The sequence below is a fragment of the Clarias gariepinus genome, chromosome 25, assembly GCF_024256425.1.
Source record: "Clarias gariepinus isolate MV-2021 ecotype Netherlands chromosome 25, CGAR_prim_01v2, whole genome shotgun sequence".
Classification (NCBI taxonomy): Eukaryota; Metazoa; Chordata; class Actinopteri; order Siluriformes; family Clariidae; genus Clarias; species Clarias gariepinus.
This window is the reverse complement of record NC_071124.1, coordinates 23679870-23707006: the sequence shown is the minus strand read 5'-3', so window position 1 is coordinate 23707006 and position 27137 is coordinate 23679870. Positions and strand designations below refer to the sequence as shown.

At 39.0% G+C, this 27137-nt stretch overlaps 2 protein-coding genes across 5 annotated transcripts; one reads left to right on the top strand and one right to left on the bottom strand.

Annotated features, from left to right (window-relative positions):
- The first annotated feature begins 25 nt into the window (after positions 1–25).
- On the top strand, positions 26–8722 carry dipk1aa (divergent protein kinase domain 1Aa). Of its 4 annotated transcripts, none has more exons than XM_053487152.1 (6): positions 26–162; positions 1246–1333; positions 4595–4729; positions 5098–5205; positions 5804–5980; positions 6775–8722. In XM_053487152.1, exons 2-6 carry the CDS (start codon positions 1280–1282, stop codon positions 7585–7587), a joined length of 1287 nt encoding a protein of 428 aa, XP_053343127.1. In that variant the 5' UTR covers positions 26–162; positions 1246–1279; the 3' UTR covers positions 7588–8722. The 4 variants fall into 4 exon arrangements, with proteins under 4 accessions (XP_053343127.1, XP_053343129.1, XP_053343126.1 ...); XM_053487154.1 differs by having other exon boundaries at positions 120–233; XM_053487151.1 differs by lacking the exon at positions 26–162 and adding an exon at positions 809–1116.
- A 578-nt stretch (positions 8723–9300) lies between these two features.
- Positions 9301–13180, bottom strand: rpl5a (ribosomal protein L5a). Its single transcript, XM_053487116.1, has 8 exons — positions 13082–13180; positions 12606–12675; positions 12360–12475; positions 12117–12251; positions 11650–11852; positions 10805–10982; positions 9574–9662; positions 9301–9480 (listed from the first exon to the last, which is right to left on the bottom strand). The coding sequence occupies exons 1-8, from the start codon at positions 13082–13084 to the stop codon at positions 9375–9377; spliced, it is 900 nt and encodes a 299-aa protein (XP_053343091.1). The 5' UTR covers positions 13085–13180; the 3' UTR covers positions 9301–9374.
- Between the last annotated feature and the right edge of the window lie 13957 nt (positions 13181–27137).

Genomic DNA, 27137 nt, shown 5'->3' with positions numbered 1-27137 from the left:
AAACAGTTTAGGACAGGAAACTCATCGACATTGTGGTGCTAACGGTAACTCTGCTTATTACACCACCCTGTCTGTAATTACCTTTCTACAACAGATGGGTGGTTTTTCAGTTCCTTAAAATTTTTTCTCATGAAGAGACGGGGTCACAAAGATGAAAGCTGGGTATTTGAATTCACTTACTCATTGTCTATAACTCTTTATCATGTACTAGCATCAGTACACATCATTGACAGGTAAGGAATTTTTAGAAGAAGTTAAATCGTAAAATAATCTGATGAAACAGACAGACAAGCGTTTTTCTGAGACTGGTTTCTGGTCCTTCGATGTATGAAACGTAAAGTTATCATTGAAAGAGCAAGCTCTGACCAATGTACAGACAAAACCTCGCTTTATTTATATAAATGGGTGTTTTTTAGTTCCTTACATTTTTACTCATGAGTAGACGGTGGTCACCGAGCTTTCGATTTAAAAATTATCAGAATTTTTTTCCTATTTAAATTTTTTTTTTTATACTTTTTTTTGACAGGAACATGAAACATGAAAGATGAAACATGACATGCAAACCTGAGGGGATTTTTTTTTGGTGGTAAACTGAATTAATGCAGAAATGAGGGGAATTTCTAAAAACACATTTTCGTTAAAAGGCCACCCTGGAATCTGCATTACTTAATTAATCCTTAGTTTTCCAAAAAGAAAGTGATTAAAAAAAAACATTCCATGCTGCAACACAGGATCATCTTTCTTGTTCTCTTGCTGTGAAAAACAGACTTGTTTTTTGCCGACTTCAAGCGCAAAATGTCGTAAAGATCGTCTATAACGCTAAAACGTTTTTTTTTTCCCTATTACGCTTTTTTGGTGCATATAATTATTATTATTGTATATTAATATAACACAACAATGTTTGTCTTCATATTCCTGCTGTTAATTGTCACATATTTGTATAGTTTTGCCTCACAAATCGTAGCTTGTTTGCAGCCGGTTTCAAGCGCGATATGTCGTAAAACCCCATTGCACCATCCCAACCCGGAAGTGAGGAGTTGAACCTGGGGCAGTTGAATGTACCAGAGGGTGATCATGAAGCCTGGGGGGTTTTCATAAGAGTTGAACGAGATCCAGGTCACTACTGAGGCTTTAGGACACGACTTGCAACAATAAAACAGAAACGTTACGAGTCTTAGCCAGAGTAACACTGTGAGCAGTGAGGTGTGACTGAGTGGGATTCATGTTCTACTGTTTGTTTTGCAGGTCGATCAGAGGTTTGAAATGATCTGTTTCTGCTATGGCGAGAGGTCTGTTTGCACGGGCCTGGATCACCAAGTCCTACCTCTTTCATGTGAGTATTTTCTTTCCTTTGATCCCCTTTCAGTGATTTTAAACAAAACTGCATGTATATGGATTTAAGTGTTGTTTTTAATGCATACATAAGGATTTTAATGTTGTTTTTAATGCATGCATAAGGATTTTAATGTTGTTTTCAATGCATACATAAGGATTTGAGTGTTGTTTTTAATTAAATGCGTAAGGATTTAAGTGTTGTTTTTTTAATGCATACATAAGGATTTTAATGTTGTTTTCAATGCATGCATAAGGATTTAAGTGTTGTTTTCAATGCATACATAAGGATTTTAATGTTGTTTTCAATGCATGCATAAGGATTTAAGTGTTGTTTTTAATGAATGCATAAGGATTTTAATGTTGTTTTTAATGCATGCATAAGGATTTAAGTGTTGTTTTTAATGAATGCATAAGGATTTTAATGTTGTTTTTAATGCATGCATAAGGATTTTAATGTTGTTTTTAATGCATATATAAGGATTTTAATGTTGTTTTCAATGCATGCATAAGGATTTTAATGTTGTTTTTAATGCATGCATAAGGATTTAAGTGTTGTTTTCAATGCATACATAAGGATTTTAATGTTGTTTTCAATGCATGCATAGGATTTTAATGTTTTTTCAATGCATGCATAAGGATTTAAGTGTTGTTTTTAATGAATGCATAAGGATTTAATTGTTGTTTTTAATGCATATATAAGAATTTTATTGTTGTTTTCAATGCATGCATAGGATTTTAATGTTGTTTTCAATGCATGCATAAGGATTTAAGTGTTGTTTTTAATGAATGCATAAGGATTTTAATGTTGTTTTTAATGCATGCATAAGGATTTAATTGTTGTTTTTAATGCATATATAAGGATTTTAATGTTGTTTTCAATGCATGCATAAGGATTTTAATGTTGTTTTTAATGCATGCATAAGGATTTTAATGTTGTTTTTAATGCATGCATAAGGATTTAAGTGTTGTTTTCAATGCATACATAAGGATTTTAATGTTGTTTTCAATGCATGCATAGGATTTTAATGTTTTTTAATGCATGCATAAGGATTTAAGTGTTGTTTTTAATGAATGCATAAGGATTTAAGTGTTGTTTTTAATGCATATATAAGGATTTTAATGTTGTTTTCAATGCATGCATAAGGATTTTAATGTTGTTTTTAATGCATGCATAAGGATTTGAGTGTTTTCAATGCATGCATAAGGATTTGAGTGTTGTTTTCAATGCATGCATAAGAATTTAAGTGTTGTTTTTAATGAATGCACAAGGATTTTAACATTGTTTTCAATGCATGCATAAGGATTTTAATGTTTTTAATGCATGCATAAGGATTTGAGTGTTGTTTTCAATGCATGCATAAGGATTTCAGTGTTGTTTTCAATGCGTGCATAAGGATTTTAATGTTGCTTTTTATCATTCTTGCATCCATTTTAACTCGTGCACAAATCTGGAAAAGATTGCAGTTCAAATGCATGCCGTTCCAGATTTGCAGAACTATATATTACTTTTAAGGTTAGATTTTAAGGTTGTCAAATAAAACTAGACTCTAAATGACACAACATATGTATATTAAGTTATATAATTACATCTACTACTAATGATTATAGTGACATGATAATTATATCAACATATAATAATATGATAATAATAAGAACAACAATACTAATGCTGATGTATATACTATACATTTTATTTTGAGTCTAAAATTTAAAGGGCGTTTAATAAAATTTATTAAATCACTGCACAGTGCACAATTATCTGCAAAAGTATATTTTAATCCACTTTAACTCCAGCTCTGGAGGAATCATACTGTAAATATTCTGAAACCGTTTTTTTTTTTTTTATGTACAGACATTACGGTCTTATATAAATTAGGAATGGAATTCACCAGTCATCTCCTCATCCAATATTTCAATGATGCCTCTGTGTGGAAAGTTTTTTTTATAGTTCCTTATAACATTAAAACCCAAGCGCAGCATTTAAACAATACAAACAAACTTCAAATAAAAGAGTTTAACATTTAATTTCAAATTAAATTAAACACAATGCTACATTTAGTGAGCAGTGCGTATCTCTTTGTTATTTGCCAGAATAATTTTTTCTAAACAAGCTTTATATAGAGCAAATAATTCCCTCCTCACCCCCGGGGATGCCAGTGTGGGAATAGTTTAGAGAGCACCACCTGTAAGATTAAAAAGAAAAAGCAATTGTTTAACGCCTCAAACGCCTCCAAAGTCTCAAAACTCAACTTGGCAGTGAGCGCGCGGGTTGAGTGGCAGCAGCTGATTAGCGCCACGGTGTTGTGAGACTGGCATAAGTGTGTGTAATGATGGATTTGAAACTAATTTGCTCACAGAGTTTGGGAAAAAAGGCAGATTGGAGATGTTTAAAACGCACAACTCTCGCGCCACTCGGAAGTTTCTGCGCTCTTTGGGCGTGGCCTATAGTATGAAGGCAGAGTTTTATGTTAGATCAGAATTCTGTTAGTTTTTTTTTTTTTTATGTTTTAAGCCCAAAAATTTTGTAAAACACGAGTATGTGTAGCTTTACACCATGCAGGTTGCAAAGTCCTAAACCGGGGAGTGTAAACGTCCCGTATATGTTAGCAACACTAACAAGTGGAAAATATGAAGCAGCAAAGCACGTTCAGACGCCGGACGTTTCTCAGCTGTAGTCTAGTGCCTTTCTGTGACGCACAGATGTCGCGTGTTGGACGTCCGTCTGGGGTTTTACGAGGTAGATGGACACGGGGACAATCATAAGCACCGGCCAATCAGATCCCAAAGGCGAACATATAAAAGAGTTATTTCTTTTAAAGTTTTAATTGTAATTGAAAAATAAATAGAATTAGGCTGGAATCAGATTATGATTTTGGGTATAATTTACAAATATATGTTTTTTTATTAATAATAATAATAATAATAATAATGATGATGATGACATTGTTGCTGTTATAAAAGTTAACAAAAGTTGGGTGGGTTAGTTTGAACATTTATAGGTGTGTTAACTTGGAAAGTAACATTAGAACGTGAATAAATAAATAAATAAATAAAACAAGACAGACATTAATAAATGAGTGAATAAATGAATCAATAAATTATGCTTTTAAAATGTAATGATTCATTCATATCACGATCCTCCTGGTTATTTTACTCAATACTGGTTTCCACCCTCACCAGTGGACACGTCTAGACTCTTATATAAACCAAATAAAGAGAAAACAAAAGCTGTGTGTGTGTGTGTGTGTCTCCCGCGCAGGTTGGTCTGTCGCACGTGCGGGTGAAGTACCTGTTCCTCACCTGGCTGGCGGTGTTTGTGGGGAGCTGGGTGGTGTACGTGCAGTACTCGTCCTACACAGAGCTTTGCAGAGCGCACGAGTGCTACACCACCATCGTGAGTCTGCGCTTCTGTTTAACACCACACTCGCACACCACACTCACACTCGCACAGCGAACACTGCTGCTCTACTGAAATAGTTAGCACTAGTTACACTTTATTTTACTCAGTCATTAAAAATAAGCAGCTGATTGGCCGGAAGCCGATGAAAGGCCATGACAGGAGCTCCGCTAACATTTTCACGACATTTATGGAAGGAGTCTCCAGTGTCGGGGCGGGACGAGGAAGCTGTAGAGCTGCTGTAACCTCAGGGAGAACTCGGCGTGTTTCATCATTAAAGAATGACGTGTGATGTCTTTTAATGAACAGACGTTTGAAATCCATGGCGATGTGTTGTCGCTAACCCGCGTCGTTCTTCCCCTCAGTGTGATAAGTACCGCGCGGGAGTGATCGAGGGCGCGGCCTGCAGCAGGCTGTGTGAGAAAGCCTCGCTGTACTTCAGGAGGTGTCTCTCCAGCAAACCCAACACTCAGGTGAGCGCTCGGGAACCTCGCTCTGACTCGGGGAGGAACATGCGTAGTACTATAGGGTGCATTCTTTTTGGCATCTGTGTAGAAATGGGTCGTGTGTGTGTGTGTGTGTTAGAATCTCCGATGCCTGTTCATTGTTTTTCAATCAGAACTGCATGAATATTACACAAATCAAGTCATACTTGGTAGTGGCCTGCTCAAAAGTTTGTATCCCCATCGGTAAATATAATGTAATTTGATTTGAGAGGTTTACTATAATCTTAAAAGTGTACGTTTATTATACGTTCAGATATATGATGTCATTTTGATAGATTTTTTTTTACTGATAAATAAGTAATCTGCTGGAAATAGTTTTGAATGAAATGAGATAAAATGTTTTTTTTGCTGGGTGTTAGTAAGGAGGGTGTACAAACTTTTGCACCCACCTCTTAAAAACAAGCCGCTCTAATCGGAAGTCGATTTTATTATTTTATTTATTTTTTGTCCTACAGAACCAGAACGTTTTTTAAAATGTTTCATGTATTAAATGTAAATAAGAGAGATGATATGTAAAATAAGAGAAGTGACGCAAAGTGACCTGAAGTTCCTCCCCACGCGTCAGGTATACACGGCGAGCTGGGGCGACGTGGACGCGGTGATCAAGTGCCACCCGGGCGACGTGATGCACTACGAGCTGGGAGAAGAGGTGGAGCCGAGGAAGGAGGTGGCGCTTTTCGACAAACCCACCAGAGGAACGTCCGTGGAGAAGTTCAGAGAGATGGTGCACGGTCACGTCAAGGTACGGCTGCCAACAGGACCGCCGCGCCAATGTCGGGTCGAGGGAATTTTATTTTTTGGAAAGTCGTTTAGCAGGAGGGGCCAGACACGATGTCAGAGCTGTGAGAACGAGGAAGAGAAGAGGGCAAAGGCAAAGTGTTGTAGGACGGAGAGTCACTGATCATGGGAGGAAGGAAGCATTGACGACTCGACTGGATAGTCAGCTTTAAAGGACCGGGGAGGTGAGGGAGAGTGAGATCTATAGGTGGCGCTCATGCAGCTTAGTGAGCTTCAGCCAAAGGCACAGAGCGGTACTAAGAGGGACGATGTAGAGAAGATACCCAACTTGAATTCTAACAATTAGGAAGAAGAAGAAGAAATGAGAAGTAGATGAAGCAACTTCCTTCTGTTTATTAGATTTTTTAACGACTATTATAAAGTGTTGGGCTGAAACTGAAAAACAACTTAACATCCACATAAGTGTGTTTATAAAACCCTGAACGAGAAATTGATTTAACTCTGAATCGACTCGACTGGAGGAAGTGAATCGAACCTCACCTGCGTTTAGACTCGTGAATGGTTGGTTTAACGTTTTGGCCTTTTTTTTTTCCTTTTTATAAGGATGCTTTTTACATGCCAACACTAGAGATGCAGGATTTAGATATGTTTGCCATCCTTTTGTGTGACAAATTTATATCCACTATATCCCCAAAATTGTTTTTTGATGAGGAAGATCTAAAGTTAGGTGAAAGTGGTGAAGCACGGTGGCGGGTGCGTAACAATCACTCATGTTCATTTTGTTGTTCTGGTCCCTAGGCGAAGGTTGGCGAGCAGGCGGATCTCACCAGCTTGGTCTCGCTGGTCCTGTCGTTCGCGGACGCTAATAACGACGGCCGCGTGTCTCTCCCGGAGGCCCGGTCAGCGTGGGCTCTCCTGCAGCTGGACGAGGTTTTACTCAGCGTGGTTCTGCAGGGACGCAGTCACACTCCCAAGCTGCTGGGTTTCTGCGGCGACCTGTACGTGGTGGAGCGAGTCGCGTACACGCCGCTGTACGGCCTCAACCTGTCTCCTGCACTCGAGCCCTGGATCACGGCAGTGCTCGGGCGCGGCCTGGATCACCTTTTTTCCACGTCATGGCCACGCAAGGCTAAGATCTCCATCGGGCTGCTGGAGCTAGTGGAGGACGTTTTCCACGGGATGTTCGGCTCCTTCCTGCTGTGCGACATGAAGCCGGGAAGCTTCGGGTACACTGAGCGCTACGAACTGCGTCTTTTAGACGGGCGACACGTCGTGCCCGAGGAGGCCTTCAGACGCGGCATGCGAGCTCGTCCGTGTCAGGAAGACTCCGACTGCGTGTACAGCGGCGACTGCGGGGCAGCGTGTCACAGGGACGAGCGACGCTGCGGCGCCGAGCCGAGCCGGACCAACCTGGCGCGGGCCTGCAGCGCGCTGGAGGACTTTCTGCTGCAGGGGGCGCCGGCGAGCCTGCGGAACGAGCTGGAGCGACAGCTGAACGTCTGCAAGGAGCTCGCGGGATCTGGAGAACAGATGCAGATAGAGCACTCGCTGATCCTCAGCAACCTGAAGATGCTGCTGTGGAAACAGATCTCACACACCAACGACTCGTAACACCACACACACACGCACTGAGCTCGCTATGGTACTGCTGTGTGTGTGTGGTCATGTTTTACATCCCACATGCTGATGTAATGATTTCATGTCTCTCTTTGAACTCTCCTTCTTTGAACTACACAAAAGGTGCCATTTGTAACATTTTCTTAAATTTACATTTCTAACAAAGATACGACTTTAATTCATTACGCAAGCCACATTGCTTATGTTTTTTGCATTTCATTTAACGTTTCATATTCACTACTATTCCGGCCTGGAGATTAACTCCGCCCCTTATTTAAAACGGTTCTTCTCAGCTCCGCCCATTCTGACTCCTCAAATCAAGACACATCACTGCATCCAAGACGTTTTTTTTTTTTTTAAATGACACCGCAAGTTCATAGGGTACAAATGTTTTCTCAGCAGCAGTCCAGCGGTTCTGATCAGACATTTGGATACACTAAGGACAAAGTAGACACGTGTGTTTACAAGACGGCGTACAGAAGAGAAAGAGGTTATGGGAAAGACGCCGCACGACAACACACCCGCATTAAATTATAATGAATAATAATAACAATGTAATGAAATTTTAATCACTGTATCGCTTTACTTTTTTAATGGTGTCCCAGGATTGTAACAGCGCCCTCTTGTGAGCATCCTCCACACACTTGCTCAAGTTATTTTAATACACAAGTGTTATAGAGCTATAGGGGGAGATAAGCATCACCCCCAGCAAAAAACTGTGATCATCCCTTTAAAGGCACAATTTTTTCTTTCTTTTTTTTTTAAAACACACTCAGTGTGGAGATCCTGGTTCCGGTACCACACACTACGTTAGACTCGATGTCTGATGTTGCACCCGAGAGGAGAAATACAGCTCTGATCTTCTGTGTTTTTCAGCCCCGTGTTCCTCCTCTCATCCTGCTGGAGTAAAGATACATACACACACTCGGTCCGATCTCATTCAGGTTTTAGAACCGGACTTGATTAGACACTTTTTGTTTTTCTCCTGTCCTGTGCCATGATGTGACACGGATCTGTTGCTGAACATCACACCACTGCTGGCTATGAATGAAAAACTAAACAAGAGTTCTATTTTAAAAAGAAAATATAACTGCATGACTTTGCACATTAAAGTATTTTTTTGGTCGCATCTGGTGTTTTGAATGAATGTTTAACTGTCTCTGATCTCTTTTAAAAAATTGGATTTTAAGTAAATAAGTCAATCCTTTTAAATTTTTTAATTCGCTGTGGCGACCCCTGAAAGGGAACAGCCGAAAGACAAAAAAGTCAATCCTTTTAAATATTTCTATAAATTGCTAATTTAAGATCTCTCTAGAAATTAAAATACAAATGTTTTGAAAAATACCTTTCAGCACAAATATTAATTCTAAAAAAAAATTCATAGTATAAATATAATGTATAATAAAAATATTCTAACCATAAAATAAAATCCCCCTTTGCGCACTGACTTAAAAAAAAAATATCTGATTTATTTAAATTTGAAAAAAAAAAAAAAAAGAAAAGGAATGCTTTGTCCCGGTTCGACTTGAACATTATACACAAGTATATAAATTTTTTAGCACTTTTCACTTTTTTAGCAGTTTATTCTGGCTAATTATTCCCCAATTTTTATTGCGGAAGCTTCCACCGTGTTATCTAAGTGAACCCCTTACTTAGACGTAAAACCCTGGACGTAAACTGTGTGAAAATTTAAACAGGACACAGTGAGACTTTTCCCAAATTCTTTATTTGGAGAAAGGTGCACATGATTTCTTTGGAGCAGTGTGAGAAGGTCAGCGCATTTAATCTTCGTCCTCTGCGGCGGCCGCCTGAGCGCGCAGGAAGCTGGCCTTCTTCTGAGCGACGCGGTCCTTCCTCTGGTTCAGAGTCAGTTTTGCACGGTTCCACCTGAGACACAGAACATTCCAATATTATCTCACTGTCCATCACTATTAACTTGTCTTAGTTACTTTAAACAGCCTAAGAAGCTCCACAACTCACCTCTTCTTCTTCACTTCCTTCTTGGGCTTCTTCTCATGAACCGGATTTTCACGAATAGCAGCATGAGCCTTCTTGTACATCTCCTCCACCTGCAACAAACACACACACCGTTACTGGAACACAACACACTCTTCTGCATGCCTCTTAAAGTCAATTGTAATTAACAAGAACAATATAATGTTTGAGGATGTGTTTTGTTTTATTAGATCCTTATTCTAAATAAAACGTTCAATGTTAATTAACTGTTAAAAATTTGTTAATTAGGAAAGATTCGACATTAGTATTTGGACACAAAAAAAAGGTAACGGTTATATTTTAACGCCGTTCAGATTTAGCTTCATTTAGATTCAGCAATTTTAATCAAACAAAAAGTAAGGGAGAAAAAAAAAACCATTTCCCTCCACATTTTTTTTTTATTTTTTTCTCATGGAACGCCAGAACATTTACACACATGATCGTTCAGCCCCAACACAGAGCAAAGTTACGGATTTGTTTAACGTTACTTTAATACAAATGCTTAATAAAACACTTAATAAACATCAGCTATAAAAAAGTAAAGTGGTACAGTGGAGAATGTACATGTTTATAATTCTAATAATAAATATAAACACTATCTCAAGCAATCTGCATAACGTGACAAATCCCACAAAATACGTAAATGTGGCAAAATTAAATAAATAAATAAATTAACAAATGCAAATTTTCCAAAACATTTCTGAAAGACTGTCCTCAGTCACGTGACTAGGGCTCGTTAAAATATTTCATATTAGACCATGTTTACTTTCACAGGTTGTCACAGATTAGATATATCTGATACGTGGTCATGTGACCTCAATGAAAACGAGCAGTTCAAACTTGAGTTTTTGCCTTACTGACGGCGTCAGTCAGTGCGGAGATTCCATAGCAGCGTTAACAACAGCCGATTAAACGCCTAAATAAAGCAAGGCAAAAAGTCTTTAAAGAACTCTTAAAGAAGAAACAACGCTTTAACAATTTTAAGAAACAATATTTTGATTTTAAAAATAACACTGGCTTTAAAAATCTTTAATAACTTTAATAAATAAAGTGACATTGTTCTTAGGAATGTGTGTGTGAATGGCTTCTTTCAGTCCCGTCTTGAAATCGCTGCATTACAGAACGAAGGATCAACTCCATCTGCTCAGTGCAGTGAGGATCATCATCAAGAAGCCGTGTGTGTGTGTGTGTGTGTGTGTGTTTAAACTCTTCTTACCGATTCAGGTGTGACGCCGTTCTTGATGAAGCGGGAGAACTGTTTCTTGTACGCCTCCTCGTCCTCCTCCAACAGGCTGCTCATGTACTCGGAAATGTTCAGGCCCAGGATGTGTCTCCTGTGAACCTCAGCGTTGAACTCTTTGCTCTCCGTGTCGTAGCCCGGAAACCGCTTAGTGCTGAAAACCAGAGAGGGGCGGAGTGAGCGACACAGACAAACACTTTTCATCTTCTGTCGTGTAAAAAACACTGGTATGTAACACTTAGGCTAGCCTTTCTGCTTTTGCTCACCGCATCACGTTTTGCTCTCCAGGTCAAACTTCAATTTGATAAATTTTTTAGTATGCGTTTGTTGGTCACATGACTATATTTAACTCTCAGTTGCAAGTCCAAGTTATGGTTTTGTTTGCACATTTAGTTCACTTAGTGAGACTTTCATTCACACATTAAGTTAATTTTGACTTTCTAGTTTGGGCTACACTGGCCAAGTCAGCTTTCGCACTTTAACCCTAGGCCAGCTCGGGGTCAGTTCTTGGCTGTACCATCACTCACATGGTCGGCGTTTGTGCATTAGGTAAACTCTTACTTAAGTAAGCTTTGACCTCTTGGTCAGCTTTCACCAAATATATGTCAGCTTTCGCCCCAATAGGTAGCTTTCGCTCTTGAGACCAGCTTTCACCAAATGAGACAGCTTTTGCCCAGTGCCTCAGCTTTCACCCTCTAGGCCAGCTTTCGCTCTCCAAGTCATCTTTCATCTCTGCCCCAGTTTGATGTAATTTTACCGTGACCTACTAACTATTTGGAAAAACCCATAACCTTAATATGTTACGATCCTTGTGTCCTGACCTGTGTGGGATGGACAGTCCTCCATCCACTGCTCCTTTCAGCGCTCCAAATACTTTATTCCCGGTGGTGGTTCTGGTCAGACCGGCATCCAGGTAGCAGGTAAATGCTCCTGGCTGGCCATCGATGCTCTCCACGTTAAACTCCTCACCAGTCACCTCCACCTGGCCGTCATACACCTTATCCAGACCAAACTTATTCAGTAGCTACAGAGAAACAAAAACAGTGTTTGGTTAGGGGCAGCTTTTAAATGCCTTTCACAAAATAAGCAAGATACGTGTTCTTCTAACAATAAGAAGATGCTGTGATCTCAATTAAAAGTATCATTAACAATAACTGAAACAAGCAGGAACAAGAGAAAAGGAGGATTCTATATAAAAGCAATAGAACACTTCAGGAAGTGCTGTGGAGCAGTAACTGGACAATGTCCAGTGGACATTCCGTCCTTAGTGAACAGAAACAGCTCTTACCCGACGTGCCAGCAGCAGCCCTGTGCAGTAGGCAGCGGCGTAGTTGGTCAGCCCCACAGTAACGCCATATCTCGGCAACTCGTGAGAGTAAGCAGCGCAGACGATCGCGTCGCCTTCAATTTTGGCGTATGCGATCTGCAAAAACAGACATGCGGTATTAATGAATGCTGTTATATCAACATTATTTGACATTAAATGCTCCAAATGCTTAAACTGTGTAAAATGCGTGTTAAATAAAATCACCTGGCAAACAATATCCCTGTTAGAGAATCTAACGATCATCCGGTACTTAGGTGTGTTGTACTTGTTCTTATCCTGGATGACGAGGCGTTTCCGGGCAAAATAGTCCGTCTTCCCCTCTGTGTAAAAAAAATTAATAATAATTTGTTAAATGTTACTACACATCATTCTGTAACTACTGTTAATTAATATACATAGAAAACATTTTTTTTAAATATATCATTTAAATTCATGAAGAAACAGCTTTACCTCTCCTCCTTCGGTACTTCACCTGGTACCTCTTGAAATACGCCTTGTTCTTCACCACCTTAACAAACCCCTAAAAACAAGAAAATATCAATTAATAAACAAGTTCTTCCAAGTTCGCATCTTCTGTAACGCGCATGCGCCAGCTGACGTCACTGACAACCCGGAAACGAGCCTGGTTTGGTTTAAAGCGAATACGCACGTGCGCATACTACCAACTTTTATTTAATTCACTTTTGGAAACGCGAGGGGAACAAACTAACATGTAAAGTGTGTTAAGTATACATTGATGTATCATCAAGCATGCTGTTAAAACACTGAATTCAAACAGCAACTCAGGCGAGTGACATTAAAATTAAATCCGACATCATCCGACTGAAATTAATCTCTCATCCGCGCTCGAGCTTCACCCTAACGCACACGGGGTGTCAGTGAGGCTTTTGGAGAAAATATTTTGTGCCTTCGCTTTGTTTACTGACCATTTTTAATCGTTATTTTCTCCTTTGATCAGGAGATGAAGTCTTCAGACTCCGATACTGCTCCCGCTGCACTGAGGAAAAGGAAGAGGCGGGATAGCGTGCAACCGGAAGTAGGTTGAAAAAAATATCAGAGCGGAAACAATGAACAGCGACATCCTGCGTGTGGAGGGGAAACTACAACAATGTTTTTTTTTATTTTTTTATACAAAGTCTGCTATTTTTTGGATCTTTTCGTTTGATGTTACTCTGGTATACTGAAGTGTGATTACAAGTATTTCATAATTGTCAAAGACCTTTATTGACAATTGCATTAAGTTCATCTAAAGAGTCAATATTTACTGTGTTGGTTCTTCTTTTTTTTAAGACTGGTTATTAGGGACGGTTCCACTTTACCATGAAGACGGTCCTGTCCTCCAACTGGACTCCATATGAACTTCTCCACATCTCCTGTTATACTGAACTTACAGCCAGTATGAGTGCAGATCAATCCCTGCTATCAGTTATCACCCAGATGAGGATGGGTTCCCTGTTGAGTCTGGTTCCTCTCAAGGTTTCTTTTTATTACCATCTGAGGGAGTTTTTCCCTCAGCACCGTCGCCTCGGCTCGCTCATCCAGGACGATCTGATCGTTTTGATTCATACACGTTCACATTTCATGCACATTTCCATAATTTTCTTTTGACTGTAAAACTGCTTTGCGATAATGACCATTGTTAAAAGCACTATACAAATAAAATTTAGTTAAATTAAACTGAATTTTGGGTCCATGGCCAGGAAACTCCTCAAACCTTAACACATGACTTGTGGTTAATCCTCAAGGGGCGGATGGACAAACAAAAACCCCAAAATTTTGACAAAATCCCAGCATTAATGATGTAGGAATCAGTCAGGATGTGGCCCAGAAGTTGATTGACAGCAGGTCAGGGTGAATTGCAAGGTAAATGTAAATGTCTTAAAAAAGAAGGATCAACACTGCAAATATTGACTCTTTGCATAATCGTAATAGAATTGTCAATAAAAGCCTTTGTTGCTTATAAAGCTTGTAATTATACTTCAGTACACCAAAGTAACATCTGACACAAAGACCTAGGAACACTGAAGCAGCAGACTTTGAAAATTAATATTTGTGTCATTCTCAAAACCTTTGGCCCCAGCTGTATACATACAACAAGTAACAAGGTTAAGAGCAATATTAATAAGTATGTCTACATAAGTTACAACCACACTGCACCCAGCTGTACTTTCATTTTCTCCTAATGTGTCCGAATCTCCTTCCCTAACACATTCATAGTGATTTGTGATCCACTGTATGAGGACACCCAGCTTAAATCATGCAGACGTTTTCTCCTGTTTGTGTGATAAAATGGTCTGTAGCATGACAGCATTCTATGACAGAAAACGATGGGCCATTATACCCCACATGTTACTGTAATAATTTGCATTATATCTAAGAATATAAGCAGTGGTGAAGAGTTAACGTAATAAGGACAGGGGAATTTATAAGGCAGTTCATGTTCACTTATATAAGTTTATCCAAAGAATTGCATACTGCGGCATTAAGCAAATTATTATATTTTAGTTTGTAATCATTTATAACTCAAATTTTATAATGTATATAAAAAAGAATGAGCAGAAGAAAAAAATAAGCCTCTTTCATCTAGATATAAAACAGGCGATGTTACATAGACATAGAAAAATTGGGTTTGTGTGTGTGTGTGTGTGTGTGTATATGTGTCTATGTGTCGTCCCTTTAACAAGCAGTAAAACATGAATTCTTTGTTCAGGAGCGTCAGAAGGGACGTGGTGATGTGAGAGACGTGCCGGAGGAGCCAAAGGATAAAATGTTTTTTCCAGTTAATAATGTGCTGCAGCTTGAAACACAGACATATCGGATTCTCAATCGGTTTTACAGTATTTTCACGTCCTAACATGTCCAGTAAACTCATAAGCGCTATTCACGACCTCACAGAGTAATTTAGTGTTCTCTTAATACACATCATAACAATAATGGACATATCCAGTAGGTGGCGTGCTTGTACTTTTTGTCCTTTGTTAATCATTTCATACCGGATATCTGTTGGACTTGTCCACAGGCCTGAGCTTGTGCTTAAGTGATATAGGTTGTTATTTCTCTGCCTTTTATGCTGCACTTTCAGAAATAATGGAACCAAACTGTACTATCCATCCCAGATGCAGGCATCTTGTCTACGTTTACTGTGTCAGCTTTTATACACTTCAAAATAATTCGAGGTACGTGATCAAATCCTATGCAGCACCGATATTTCTGTTAATTTATTAAGTGTCCTTGAATTAAATTAAACCAAAATCTGATTTGGTGTGCAGAATAGGATTCTCATTCATAGGCTAAATATTTTACAGAGTATCCAGTTGAGCTGGTTATCAATAAAGGCATTCTTATAATAAAATAGAAAGATTGACGAGAACAACGTATAGTTACATCGTTGGAAGTTTGTGACAATGCTGTATTTCAGCGCACATTGACTTGGGTTTACCTTACAAGCACATAAAAGTTGCTTATTGCCGCTTTAATGTATAATTGGCTATAATATCGCCGTCGATTATATAGTTTTCCTTTAAACTTTTGGAGATACAGGGAGCAATTTTTAACCTTAAAAATGATTGTTGCTTAAATAAATACCTCTTAAATGACATCCAAACTAATAAGCAAAAAGTATGTGCCCCTTAGTTAGCAATACAGTTTTAACTAGAAGGCCAACCCCTCATGTCCAGAAAACACATGTGCAGGAAGTGACTGAAGAACCCGAGTCTGCACTGTTCCCTGTCCTGTCGCTCAGCGAACGGTAACGCCACAGCCCGGAGTGACCTCATTCCCTGTTTTAAACCAGAAGAGGTGGTTAATTACACAGTTCATCCTCCTCCAAAACTGTTCCTCAGGGCTAAATCGGGGTTGTGTACGTGTCTGATTAAACCCAGACGTGGGTGTCTCGGGCCTGTTGGGTGAAACACCAGGAAATGGTGATCATATCTCAGCGTGTTAGCTACTGATAGTCATATACTGGTGACATAGCTCTTACTTATTTAAGTCACTTTTGAGCACTTGACATCACTCTGAAGTTATTCAGAAGTCAATAACGACACAAGGAAATGGATTGGTTATTTATTTATTCTTTTTAGTCGAGTGCCAAAGAATTGCCAGATTCAGAACTGTTTCAAATTTATTTAATATAGAAACCAGATTAACAGCATTTTCCCCAATTTTTTTTTCTGAATACATTTAAAAAAAATTTCTTAAACTTGAAATCGCACGACTCACTTCTATTCCGACTCTCATTTTCCGATTCACTAAATCGATCTCTTACAACAGCGTCCAGAAATACTGCAGAAATCACAAACCTGTGGGTTTACATCCTACATACTTCTCTAAACATTTTTATTCTTTTGGTGTTGCTGTATTTTTTAACCTTTGGGCTTTTCATCGAACTTCTACACCATTTTACCCAAACCAGGTGTTTTTGTAAAGGACACTTCGCATCTCACCGGACATTATGAGCCTGTCCGAACTGACTCAGCCTGAAGCATGGTAGTTTTCCTAAAAATTGTCTCAGCTAGGTCACAGACGCCCCCGATTGGCTGTAGAGTCGTGATTAATGTGGGAGCACAAAGTACCTCTCATCCCTCCCCAGTGAGAGAGCTCGGGCCAATCAGCTCTCTCTAGACCTCCGGCTGTGAGAGGTAACAGCATCACCCAGGGATTGAACTAGCGATCTCCGGATGAAAGGGCGAACACTTTACCACTGCGCCACTCGAAGGCCCGCCATTTTAGTTTTCATAATACTTAATGCTTCTTATTTCCCAATCCATGCTTTATTTTTTTGTAAATATGCTAAATACAATTTCAAGTTATTTTATGTTTTAGTGTCCGTAACTTCTTTGAAGTCAAATCTTTTAATGATCTTAATAGTCATTTGGATGAAACTTTATGAATTTAGATTTCACATGAACAGACATAAACCTGAAAAAGTGTATTATTCTAAAATGCAAAACTGTGGTTGATATTGCAACATGAATTAGACATGGTTACGGACACTACAGATTTTTTTTTGCTTTTTAAGCTTTCACCAAAAAACTGTTTCAGCAGCAATTTTTCCAGGGTCATGTGCTTCTAGAAGCTTACACCAATTTTTGTATCAATACTCATAAAGAAATATGAATAATTTGCACTTTAAATGATTATTGTTTGAAACAAGAGAGTATAACGCTGAACAAAGGAAATTTCTGCGGCACAAATAAAATCATCTCTCCAAAATGGCTGAAGTCAGCAACTTGGATTTTTTTAGGGAAGCAAGATTGGTCACTTCCATGTTACATATATTCAGAATTATCTTCTTTGATACTTACATTTTTTGTTACAAGGCCAAAGATTCAACATATATATAATACACAATATGTAAAAAAAAATATATATATATATATATATATATATATATATATATATATATATATATATATATATATTTATTTTATGAGATCGATTTTTTTTTTATAAATCCCGTTGCAAACTAAACAGATGAGCGGCCCTGTCAGGAAAGTGATGAGCACAGCCAGCCAACACTTCTAACTTCACAATTTGCCTCAGCTGTGACCAAGGCGAGAGAAATCATGATCTTTGATCTTATCTACACTGAGACACTGTGGGTGTGTAACTGTATTAGACACAGCGGTGGAAGAATACTAGCAATGATAGAGCAAATTAATAGAAACCATGCCTAATTTTTGAGTAGAAACTCCATGGATGGGATGAGCGTCTGGACGAGTGATGGATTTGCCCAACATGTGGAAATTAGAGGCTCCTGCCCAACTTGGGGGCGTGGTCTGTAGAGCACCAGCTGGATTCCAGCAGCTTTATTGCCTGACTTGTTATATTCTCGTTCAGTATAAACATGATTTAAGTTCTAATTTATGAATCAGTTTACATATCTTTATTTGTACGTTACTGCCGTCCTTCATCATTACTGTTACGCTTCTTCTACCGCCGCTTCTAATACAGTTACACAACCACAGTGTTGGTGTTGTAGATAAGATCACAAGATCGGTGTTGTAGATAAGATAGATTTCTCTCACTTACGTCACAGCCAAAGCAGAATGTAGAAGTTAGACGTGCTTGTCGGTTGCGTTTGCCGATATTCCGAGCAAATGAGCCAACAATAACTGGCACAATTACTTCGCCCATCCAGAAGCTCACCTGGATGGTCATGGTCCTTTTTTCTTTTATGGTACTTAACTTTGAACCAGAAGCTCCTACACACCAATAGGAATTTTTGCCCATCATGATACTTGGGGTTATTGGCTATCCAGGGGCTTTTGCTTGAAATGGGACATTTCTCAAACTGGGTGCAGGTGCTTGTGCTAAGAATTCAGAACGACTCCATTCAGAAATTATTGTCTAACATAGGGCTTTTTTTTTTTTTTAAAAAAAGGAGGTTTTTTGCTCAGTTAGGTTCTTCTTTGCTACATTGACCTTGGAATCTGAAGGTCTGTCCATCAATGAAACTTTGCCTCATGCTATTTTTAAAGCTCCATGCTACGACTGCCCTGCCATGAGACTTTGCCCATCTAGAAAGTCAAGTCTATTCATTGGGCCTCTACTCAATATTTACATTTAGACATTAAACAGACGCTCTCATCTCATTAAACATTTGAGCAGTTGAGGGTTAAGGGCCTTGCTCAAGGCTCCAACAGTGGCAACTTGGTGGTTGTGGGGTTTAAACCTGGGATCTTCAAACCCATAGTCCAATGCCTTAACCACTGAGCTACCCCTACATTTAGACATTCGGCAGACGCTCTTATCTCATTACACATCTGAGCAGTTGAGGGTTAGGGGCCTTGAGCAACAGTGGCAACTTTGTGGTTGTGGGGTTTGAACCTGGGATCTTCAAAACCGTATTCCAATGCCTTAACCACTGAGATACCCCTGGCCCCAGATCCAGGACCAATATCACGGTCCTTATCCTAGGTAGATGATACTGCTTGACCAGAAGCTTATTGCCTCATGCTGGGCTTCTGCCCACTTAGGGACTTGCCATCACGGGGATTTCCAAAACCTGTAGCTTCTGTCTGTCTTGAGACTTTGCTCATCTTCTAGAGCTTTTAGGTGTTAACTTGTGGCTTCTGTTCTTTCAAGGGCTTCCGTCTAACACGAGGTTCGGCCTGCAGGGCAGCAGCTGAAACCCACTCGGTCACGCAGTTTTATCATCATGCTTCTTTTATTAGGATTAAGTCTGCTTGTGGTTTTTAACATAAATGAACAAATAAACACCAAATCTAACAAGTATTCATTTATCATTCACTTGTGAATCAGTTCATCTAAATCAGTTCCCCATAAAAAGAAATCAATTTTTTTATTTCCTCAGTCACTGTTGCTGTTCTTCTACCACTGCTATTAGACAGTTCCCCACCCGCAGTGCCTCGGTGCGTTAGATAAAATCATGATTTGTCTCGCTTTAGTCATTGCTGGGGCAGAATATAAATTTAGACATGCTTGGTGTTGTGCTTGACCACATGTCTCTCACTTCTCTTTCACACTCTTCATGCGCTACACTTTCCTGTTACAGGGCCAAAGATTTAGTTTTCATGATTATATCTGTTATTTCTGTTTCTGAACGCTGTAGACGACTGTGTCAGAGTGCAGCGGGTCTCCTGTTTCCAGTTCTGCTAAAACACCAAGGCTGCCACAGAGTGAGCACCGCGGACGTGACAGGGCGAGCGAATCAACTGCACGGAGAGACGTCGAGGTACTCGAGATGAGCTCCAACACCAGGTTTTATTACATTTAATGGGGCAGTTAAGTCCAGTTAAATGAGCTCGGTTAAATTTGTTTCAAGTTGCAAATCAGACTTGTTCTAAAGGTTTTTTTTAATTATATTATTTGAAAACTTTAGCATATTTATTACATATTGCACCTTTAAATCGTTAATGCACAGTCTTTAAACTTGCATAAGGTTGTTAAAGTAAGGAAGGAAACACACTGCGTGTTGTGCTGTGGGAGGAAAATAATCAGCGACAAAGTGGTGTGATGATAAAGGGGAGTTAGACTTAACCCCTGGAAGTTGATTACTTTTTGATAGACTTATGCAGCTCAGCAAGACAGAGAGAGAGAGAGAGAGAGAGAGAGAGAGATCATTGTCTCCAAGCCGCACAATGGCCTTTCAACACGTCCTCCTGCATGGGATAATTTGTGGCTCTGAGCTGTTTGTTAGATTTACAGCCAGAAGCCCTTGTTCAAAGGAGCACGATCAGTCGAGCTGATTGTGAGGGGGGGACAAAACCCCCATCGTCACCCCCCCAGACCCCCAGACCCCTCCTTTACTGCTGCTTCATGCACTGCTGCCTTCCAGAAGTTGAACATGAACTGCGTGATTTATTACTACACACATAAACAAGCTCGGGTTTTGAAATATAGAGCCAGATTAGGTGTGTGTGTGTGTGTGTGTGTGTGTGTTTTTTAGGATAAATATCTATTTAAATGTAATTTTATAAATATAATTTTCCCCCCAAACAAATATTTATTTAATCATTTTTATTATGTTTTTTTTGTTTTTTAAATACACTGTACGGTATGATACAAATGAAATCGACCAGAGCCAGAAATAAATATTTAGATCATAAAATACTTACAGTACAATAGGTTTAAACATTAGGTTTGTGATTTAAAATTCGCTTGTTATTTAATCTTTTTTTTTTTTTTATTTTAATGTGACTTCATCAGTTAGACAATATTTATTACAATTATTATTATAATTATTATTAGTATTAATAAAGTGTCAAAATTCACTCACAGGTTGTTAAATTCATTCGCCTAAGTGATTAAATATGTCCATTTAAATATACAGTCAAATGCCAAAGTTTGTAAAAGCCATTTGTAATTGACAGTGATGTAACGTGTTCAGAGGTTCAGAGTAAAAAAAAATATTTGAAAAGTATAAAGGGAACAAAGATTTTTTTTTTTTAATTATCAATTTAAAAATATTTTTGCTCTGAACCTCTCAACACATTACATCAGTGTCAAGTACAAATAGCTCATTTCGGCAAGGGGGGGGGTGGGGTGGGGGGATCGTTCTTTTTCTTCTTGTTGTTTTAATGATTATTATGATTATTGTTAGTAGTGGTAGTAGTAATAATGGTAGCAAAGGCTTTCACTCATTCTTCACAGTAGCTTCTTGCTAAATCATCCAATAATTTAGCTCGACGCGGCCTGTTTTCCTTTAACCCAGTGATTTACTGGCGTGTGTTGTTTTGCACTGTGCAGACAGCGAGAGTGAGAGAGAGAGAGAGAGAGAGAGAAAGAGAACGGTCCTGCGGTTTTAGATTCCTGGGCCGTAAATCGTTCCCTATCTCGCCTGAGCACTGGGGTTCCCTCAGATACGCTGACCTCAGACTCCAACGTTCTGGAGCTGATAAACTCACAGCAAGCTCCGACTGTTCCCATCCGAACGCTTCCCCCAATATCACTACTGAGAAATAAGCTGGAGTTACAGTGTGGACCAGGTGATTATGAGGGTCAAATATTAAATATTATTATTATGCTAAACGATACATTTAAAATAAAAAAGTTTCAATTTATCCCTTTGAAGGAATCCATTATGTCAAATCCTAGAACAGAAAGAAAGAAAGAAAAAGAAGAGATCCAGGTGAACCTCTTGACTACATTGTAAATCCTGGATCAACCACAGGACTAAAATATGTTTATCATTTAATTCGAATTATTCGTCGTTATTTTAGTCGTAATATCTAGAACCTGTCACGCGACTTTAACGTTAATGGAAGGCGTCTCCGGTGTTCTGCTTTGCCAGAGTAAAGCTGTAGCTTTCTTTTTGTTCCGACATCTTTAGGACAAAATGAGTTTATGCTCTGTGGTTTCCCCAGAATTATTATTATTTTTTTTTTTTATTGTTTTTTTGGCTCTAATTGACTTCAAGAGACAGAGAGAGAAAGAAAAAAGTGAAGCTGGGGAGTGAACGGCTGTTTATAGCTGCTATAATGTAAGTGAGAACAGGAACTAGTTGCACGGATGTTCCACAACATTAATTCTTACACCTCAACAATTTTCTTTATGCAGTAAAAGAACGGTACATCCTGCTTTTTTATCTTTCTGAGGTGCTGTTGTAGTAAGATAATCAGCTCTGAGGTGGTAACACTGACTCTGCGTCATCACTCCGCCCCATCGGTGATTAGTTGCCGATAACTGCACAACAACACCGAGTGTTTTATTTCATACTGATGATAGGAATAATAACCAGTCTCTCTCTCTCTCACACACACACACACACACACACATATGTTTTTAGGGTTAATACACCGCTGTTCGATTCACACCTATGTGGTGTTCAACTTGACTCTAAACCCCACTGCGTTTTCTTTTTCTTTTTTTTCCGAGCTCCAGGCCGAGCTGCAGAAATACCGCGTAGACTCTCTGCACCTTTCTCACGGTGTCAGTCCATCCGTCAGAGTCGAGTGCACACAAACCTCAAGGCTTTATCACAGCCACTCTGTGCTGCTATTTCAATCACGTATTCTCTAAAGCGGTGACGAGTTACCATAAAGTGTTTGTGTGTATGTGTGTGTGTGTGTGTGTGCGTGTGGGGAGGATAGAGAGAGAGAGAGAGAGAGAGAGAGATGGTGTGTACGCTCAACCTCTTGCTGCAGTGATAGCGTCTATTCACTGTCAGCTTTGGTTTCCTGTTCTTACTGATGTGAGCGTTTAATCAGCACGTTTACATTCTCTGCACCGTGCTTGTTATCTAACTTATCCATGCACTGTACAGCTCACGGATGCTTCACCCGCCGGGGCATCGACGCAGAGATTAGCTGAAGAAGAAAGGGGTGGTCTCATTCGAACATTTCACGAGGGAGGAAAACGCTAAGCACCGTCCATCCACTTCACGTCTTGAACACGATTATTAATACAAGGAGACACAAAAACTATCCGACGTGCGCATGTTTTTTTTATTCCTTTTCCTGTAAGAAATGACAAAAGCCAGCAGCATAATGAGAAAAAGCAAATGATCAATTATGTCCTGCTCATACAGTAGCTGCTTTTAATATTTATTAAAACACATAAAAAATGTAATTAAAATTCAAGAGGTACAGCATAGGTTAATAAATTGATCATAACTTTTATAACGTGTAAATTTTTACCGCTCCTGGAATACGGGAATGATGTCACAAAAAATGTAGAACTCCCAAAATAAGCATATTATTATTATTATTATTAATTAATTAATTTATTTATTTATTTTTGCTTAATCACAGAAACAACCGAAAACAACAATGAAAATGTTTATTTGAATGAAACCTGAAAACAAATGATAGATAAAATGCTCTGAGCCCTAAAATCTTTAACGATTTAAAGTGTGTGTGATGAGGGACGGTTACTTTAGCAACCCAGAAGTGACTCATTTGTTTTCTGTAACATCGCATCGCTAAGTGTTTTATTAATGATTATTATTATACCTCTTACACCACATGATCTCGCCTACGTTTTTCGCTTTATAGTTACATTTAATGTTGTGGAACATTTTGCAAAACCAGTTATTTCCTGTTCTCACCTGCGTTATAGCAGCTATAAACACTCGCTCCCTCCACCAGCATGTCTTTATTCCTTCTCTTAAAGATAAGAAGACGACAGAAGCGCAGGTTATCATGTTTTTATATCGAGGAGCCACGATGTGGAAAAAAACTCCTGTCCTGGAGGTTTATCTCTGACGCTGGAGACTCCTTCTTACAGTGCTTCTCCATGTTGTCTACACTATATTACTATAGAAACAGTGTGAACCTGTTAGAGATGAGAGAAGAAGTCGGTTCGAATGCGTATCACCGTACTTTTTGCGTAGCATCGCAACGGTAACTCCAAAATAAATTGGCTGTTTAATTTGTATATGCGGCACATTGGTATAGTGGTTATCGCTGTCGCCTCGCACCACCAGGTTCCGGGTTCGATTCCCACCTCGGGGTCTGTGTGCATGGAGTTTGCATGTTCTCCCCGTGCCTGGTGGGTTTCCTCCAAGTCCTCTGGTTTCCTCCTACCATCCAAAGACATGCAGCTAATGATAAGTGAGTGAGCTATAAATTTATGTATGTGTGCATTTGAGGTGCTGCAGTTCCTCTATAACCCTACAGGTGGTGCACTATAAACTATTCACTCATTGGCAGAATGCACAGCATCCTGTGCGTTAGGAGAGAATTATTTGCTAAGTTTGTTTAGAATTGTAACAAAACCTGAAAACAATGATATTGTATCAGGATATTTATAAAATAATTATGCTTAGAAAATTGCCATATACTGTAGATCAAATCGGTACCAAGGTATCGTGATATTGTATATCGGGTGATCTCTAGTGTTTTCTGTTCATATAACCTGTTCTAGCAAATTAAGCAACACCTGCACATCTGACCAATCAGTCGTTATATATACACGTATGTAATATCTACAGCTTCCTATTTTATTTACTTCCTTCTTGGGGTAACGAGGCTTTCCCTCTTACCCTCTCCCTATTACCATGTTTCACCTCTCCCTATTACCATGTTTCACCTCTCCCTATTACCATGCTTGCTTTAGGTTCCTCAGTCATCACCATATATGTTCCTGTCTTGTCTCTTTGCTGTCCGCTTGGTGGAGGGTTTTACACCAGCATCTTCGCAACACATTTGTGCATTTCTTACACACCCACAACTTTGTTGTCCTTCTTTTTCCATCATATCATATCATATCATATTATATCATATCATATTATATCATATCATATTATATCATATCAAAGCCTGGTTTCGCCTTTCATGATCTGTGATCTTTAGACAACAACTAAAGATTGTTTAACTTCAAAGGCTGATAAACTTACTTTGAACTAATGAGAGACACAATTCTTACCCCTCTCATCCCTTTTTAACAGAACCGTTACCTGTTCACTCAAAAGGGACATGAACATTTTAGGGCCCCTAGATTTAACCTGGACTTTTTCTGAATCAGGGTCTTACACCAAACACTGTATATATATATTTTTTTACATTTTAACTGATCCTAGTTTATTAAAGGTGTTCCATGTGGACCCATCACTCCCTCCTTCCTTTTTTTAAAAAGGAAATGTTCTTTTAGTACTCTGTGTAAAACCATAAAGGGTTCCTATATGGCTGCTAAATGAAACCTTATTGTATATCGGCGCTTCTTTGCTCAGTCAAGTAGACAGAGTGGTAGGTTTGTTTCCTAAAAGTCTTCCATGCCAATCCTCTTTAAAAGTGAACCCCTAATTTGTAGGGCTCTTACACGGGTTCCTTTAGGGTGCTAGATGAAATATTGTTTCCCAAAAGTGTACAGAGATTCAAAATAATCGCTGAAGCACCAGATTGTGTCTGTAGAACCCAAGAAATACAGAAACACAGGGCAAATCTTGAGCAAAACCGTTCTGTAGCATCATCTTGCATGATTAATTCCTTTGTTACAGATTATAAACGTTAGTGTGTCTCCTCCAGGTCCATCCACATCCCCACTTGCTGACACTGAGAGTAGACGGCTCTAACTAACACCCTTGTCTCTTCTAGTGTCTGGTGTTTATTGAGATTATAGAAGTATGTTTTTATTATTGACGCGTGTCACATAAACTTATAAAAAAACAAATTGATTGTTTTGTATCCCAGTGTCTTGTTGTCGTTGGTTTGAAATCCTGCTTTTACATGCACGGGTCCAGTTCGACTTTTTCTGATCAATCACATCTACTCAAGAACTTAAATACTCTCCATGAATTCCAGAGCACAAGTCCTATTTTCATTTATCATTACCACTACTGCATGCTGCTCCTGGAAAATAATCAACCACAGACTGCAAAGGCAAAAGAAAAAGACGAGAAGTATTAAACACACTATAGGTGGAACGTTTCTTTCATCAGGTACCTGTACTAGATACAGAATCTACAGGTAAAACATGTAAAGGCTCTAGCTTTCTAAACATGTTCAATGTGGAAACTTTTATTTTCCAGAAGTGTGGATTATTCTCAGGGTTCCAGCTTTAATTGGACCTTTTAAAGCAACAAGCCAGAAGTCTATAACTAGCCTAACTATTCAGGGTGCTTAATGGAACCTGTGTTTTAGTACTGTAATGTAAAAACAATATAATGGTTCTCTAATTATCTAAAGCAGTTCTTGTAAACTATATATCTATATGGAGTTCTCACTTTCTCACTCATCGTCTCATGGGGCCTGGAGCCTATCCCAGGAGGCTTAGGGCACAAGGAGGGGTACACACTCGACAGGTGCCAATACATCGCAGGGCACACACACTATAGGCAATTTGGGAACGCCTAATCTGCAGGTCCTTGGACTGTGGGAGGGAACCAGAGTACCCGGAGGAAACCCACCAAGCACAGGGAGAACATGCAAACTCCATGCACACAGAGACAGGAATCGAGCCTGGCCAGGAATCGTACCCGGACTCTGGAGGTGCAAGACGAAAGTGCTAACCACTACACCACCGTGCCGCCTATCTACTGTATCAATCTATCTGTCTATCTACTGTGTATATACATTAGTATACAGACGCTTTATGGGTTCGAGCTTCTGAAGAGAAATGTACAGCTTTCTCATCGACACATAAAAAGTGTCTGTAATAATAATTTTTAAAAAAGCAAGAATTCTAGCTTTCTGAAAATGTTCTACATAGAAAAAAAAAATCTAAAGCACAAGCGTTCCTAAAGTGTGCTAGATTATTTTTCAAATCCTGGAAAAATTATTGTGAGCAAATGTTACACTTTTTGAAACCTCTGCTAAATAGAAAACCAAATCTTCACAGAGGTATAAAGTCTTTGCTGTGCACTTTGTGGAACTTTTCGTGTCCATATGGTAAAGTTCTAGCTTATTGAAAACCACATAGAACCTGTTAAAGGTTCTATAATTGCAATCCCAAACAGATTAAGTAAGTAAGTAATGATTTGTTGCACTAAATAGAACTTTTATTTGGTGCAGAAATTACGCCTCTTAATAACTTTCCCATGGTTTTCTAGATGTATTGCTCTATATAGAACTAGTAATG

Bases quoted from the DNA above. Each gene is read 5' to 3' on its own strand.
- rpl5a (XM_053487116.1), bottom strand. The intron at 10,983-11,649 runs GTCAGGACACAA...TCTGGTTTTCAG, and splicing joins GGACTGTCCATCCCACACAG to CACTAAGCGGTTTCCGGGCT. The intron at 9,663-10,804 runs GTAAGAAGAGTT...TGTTTGTTGCAG, and splicing joins ACGGCGTCACACCTGAATCG to GTGGAGGAGATGTACAAGAA.
- dipk1aa (XM_053487152.1), top strand. From the start codon at position 1,280: ATGGCGAGAGGTCTGTTTGCACGGGCCTGGATCACCAAGTCCTACCTC. The intron at 4,730-5,097 runs GTGAGTCTGCGC...TCTTCCCCTCAG, and splicing joins ACGAGTGCTACACCACCATC to TGTGATAAGTACCGCGCGGG. The intron at 5,981-6,774 runs GTACGGCTGCCA...TCTGGTCCCTAG, and splicing joins TGGTGCACGGTCACGTCAAG to GCGAAGGTTGGCGAGCAGGC.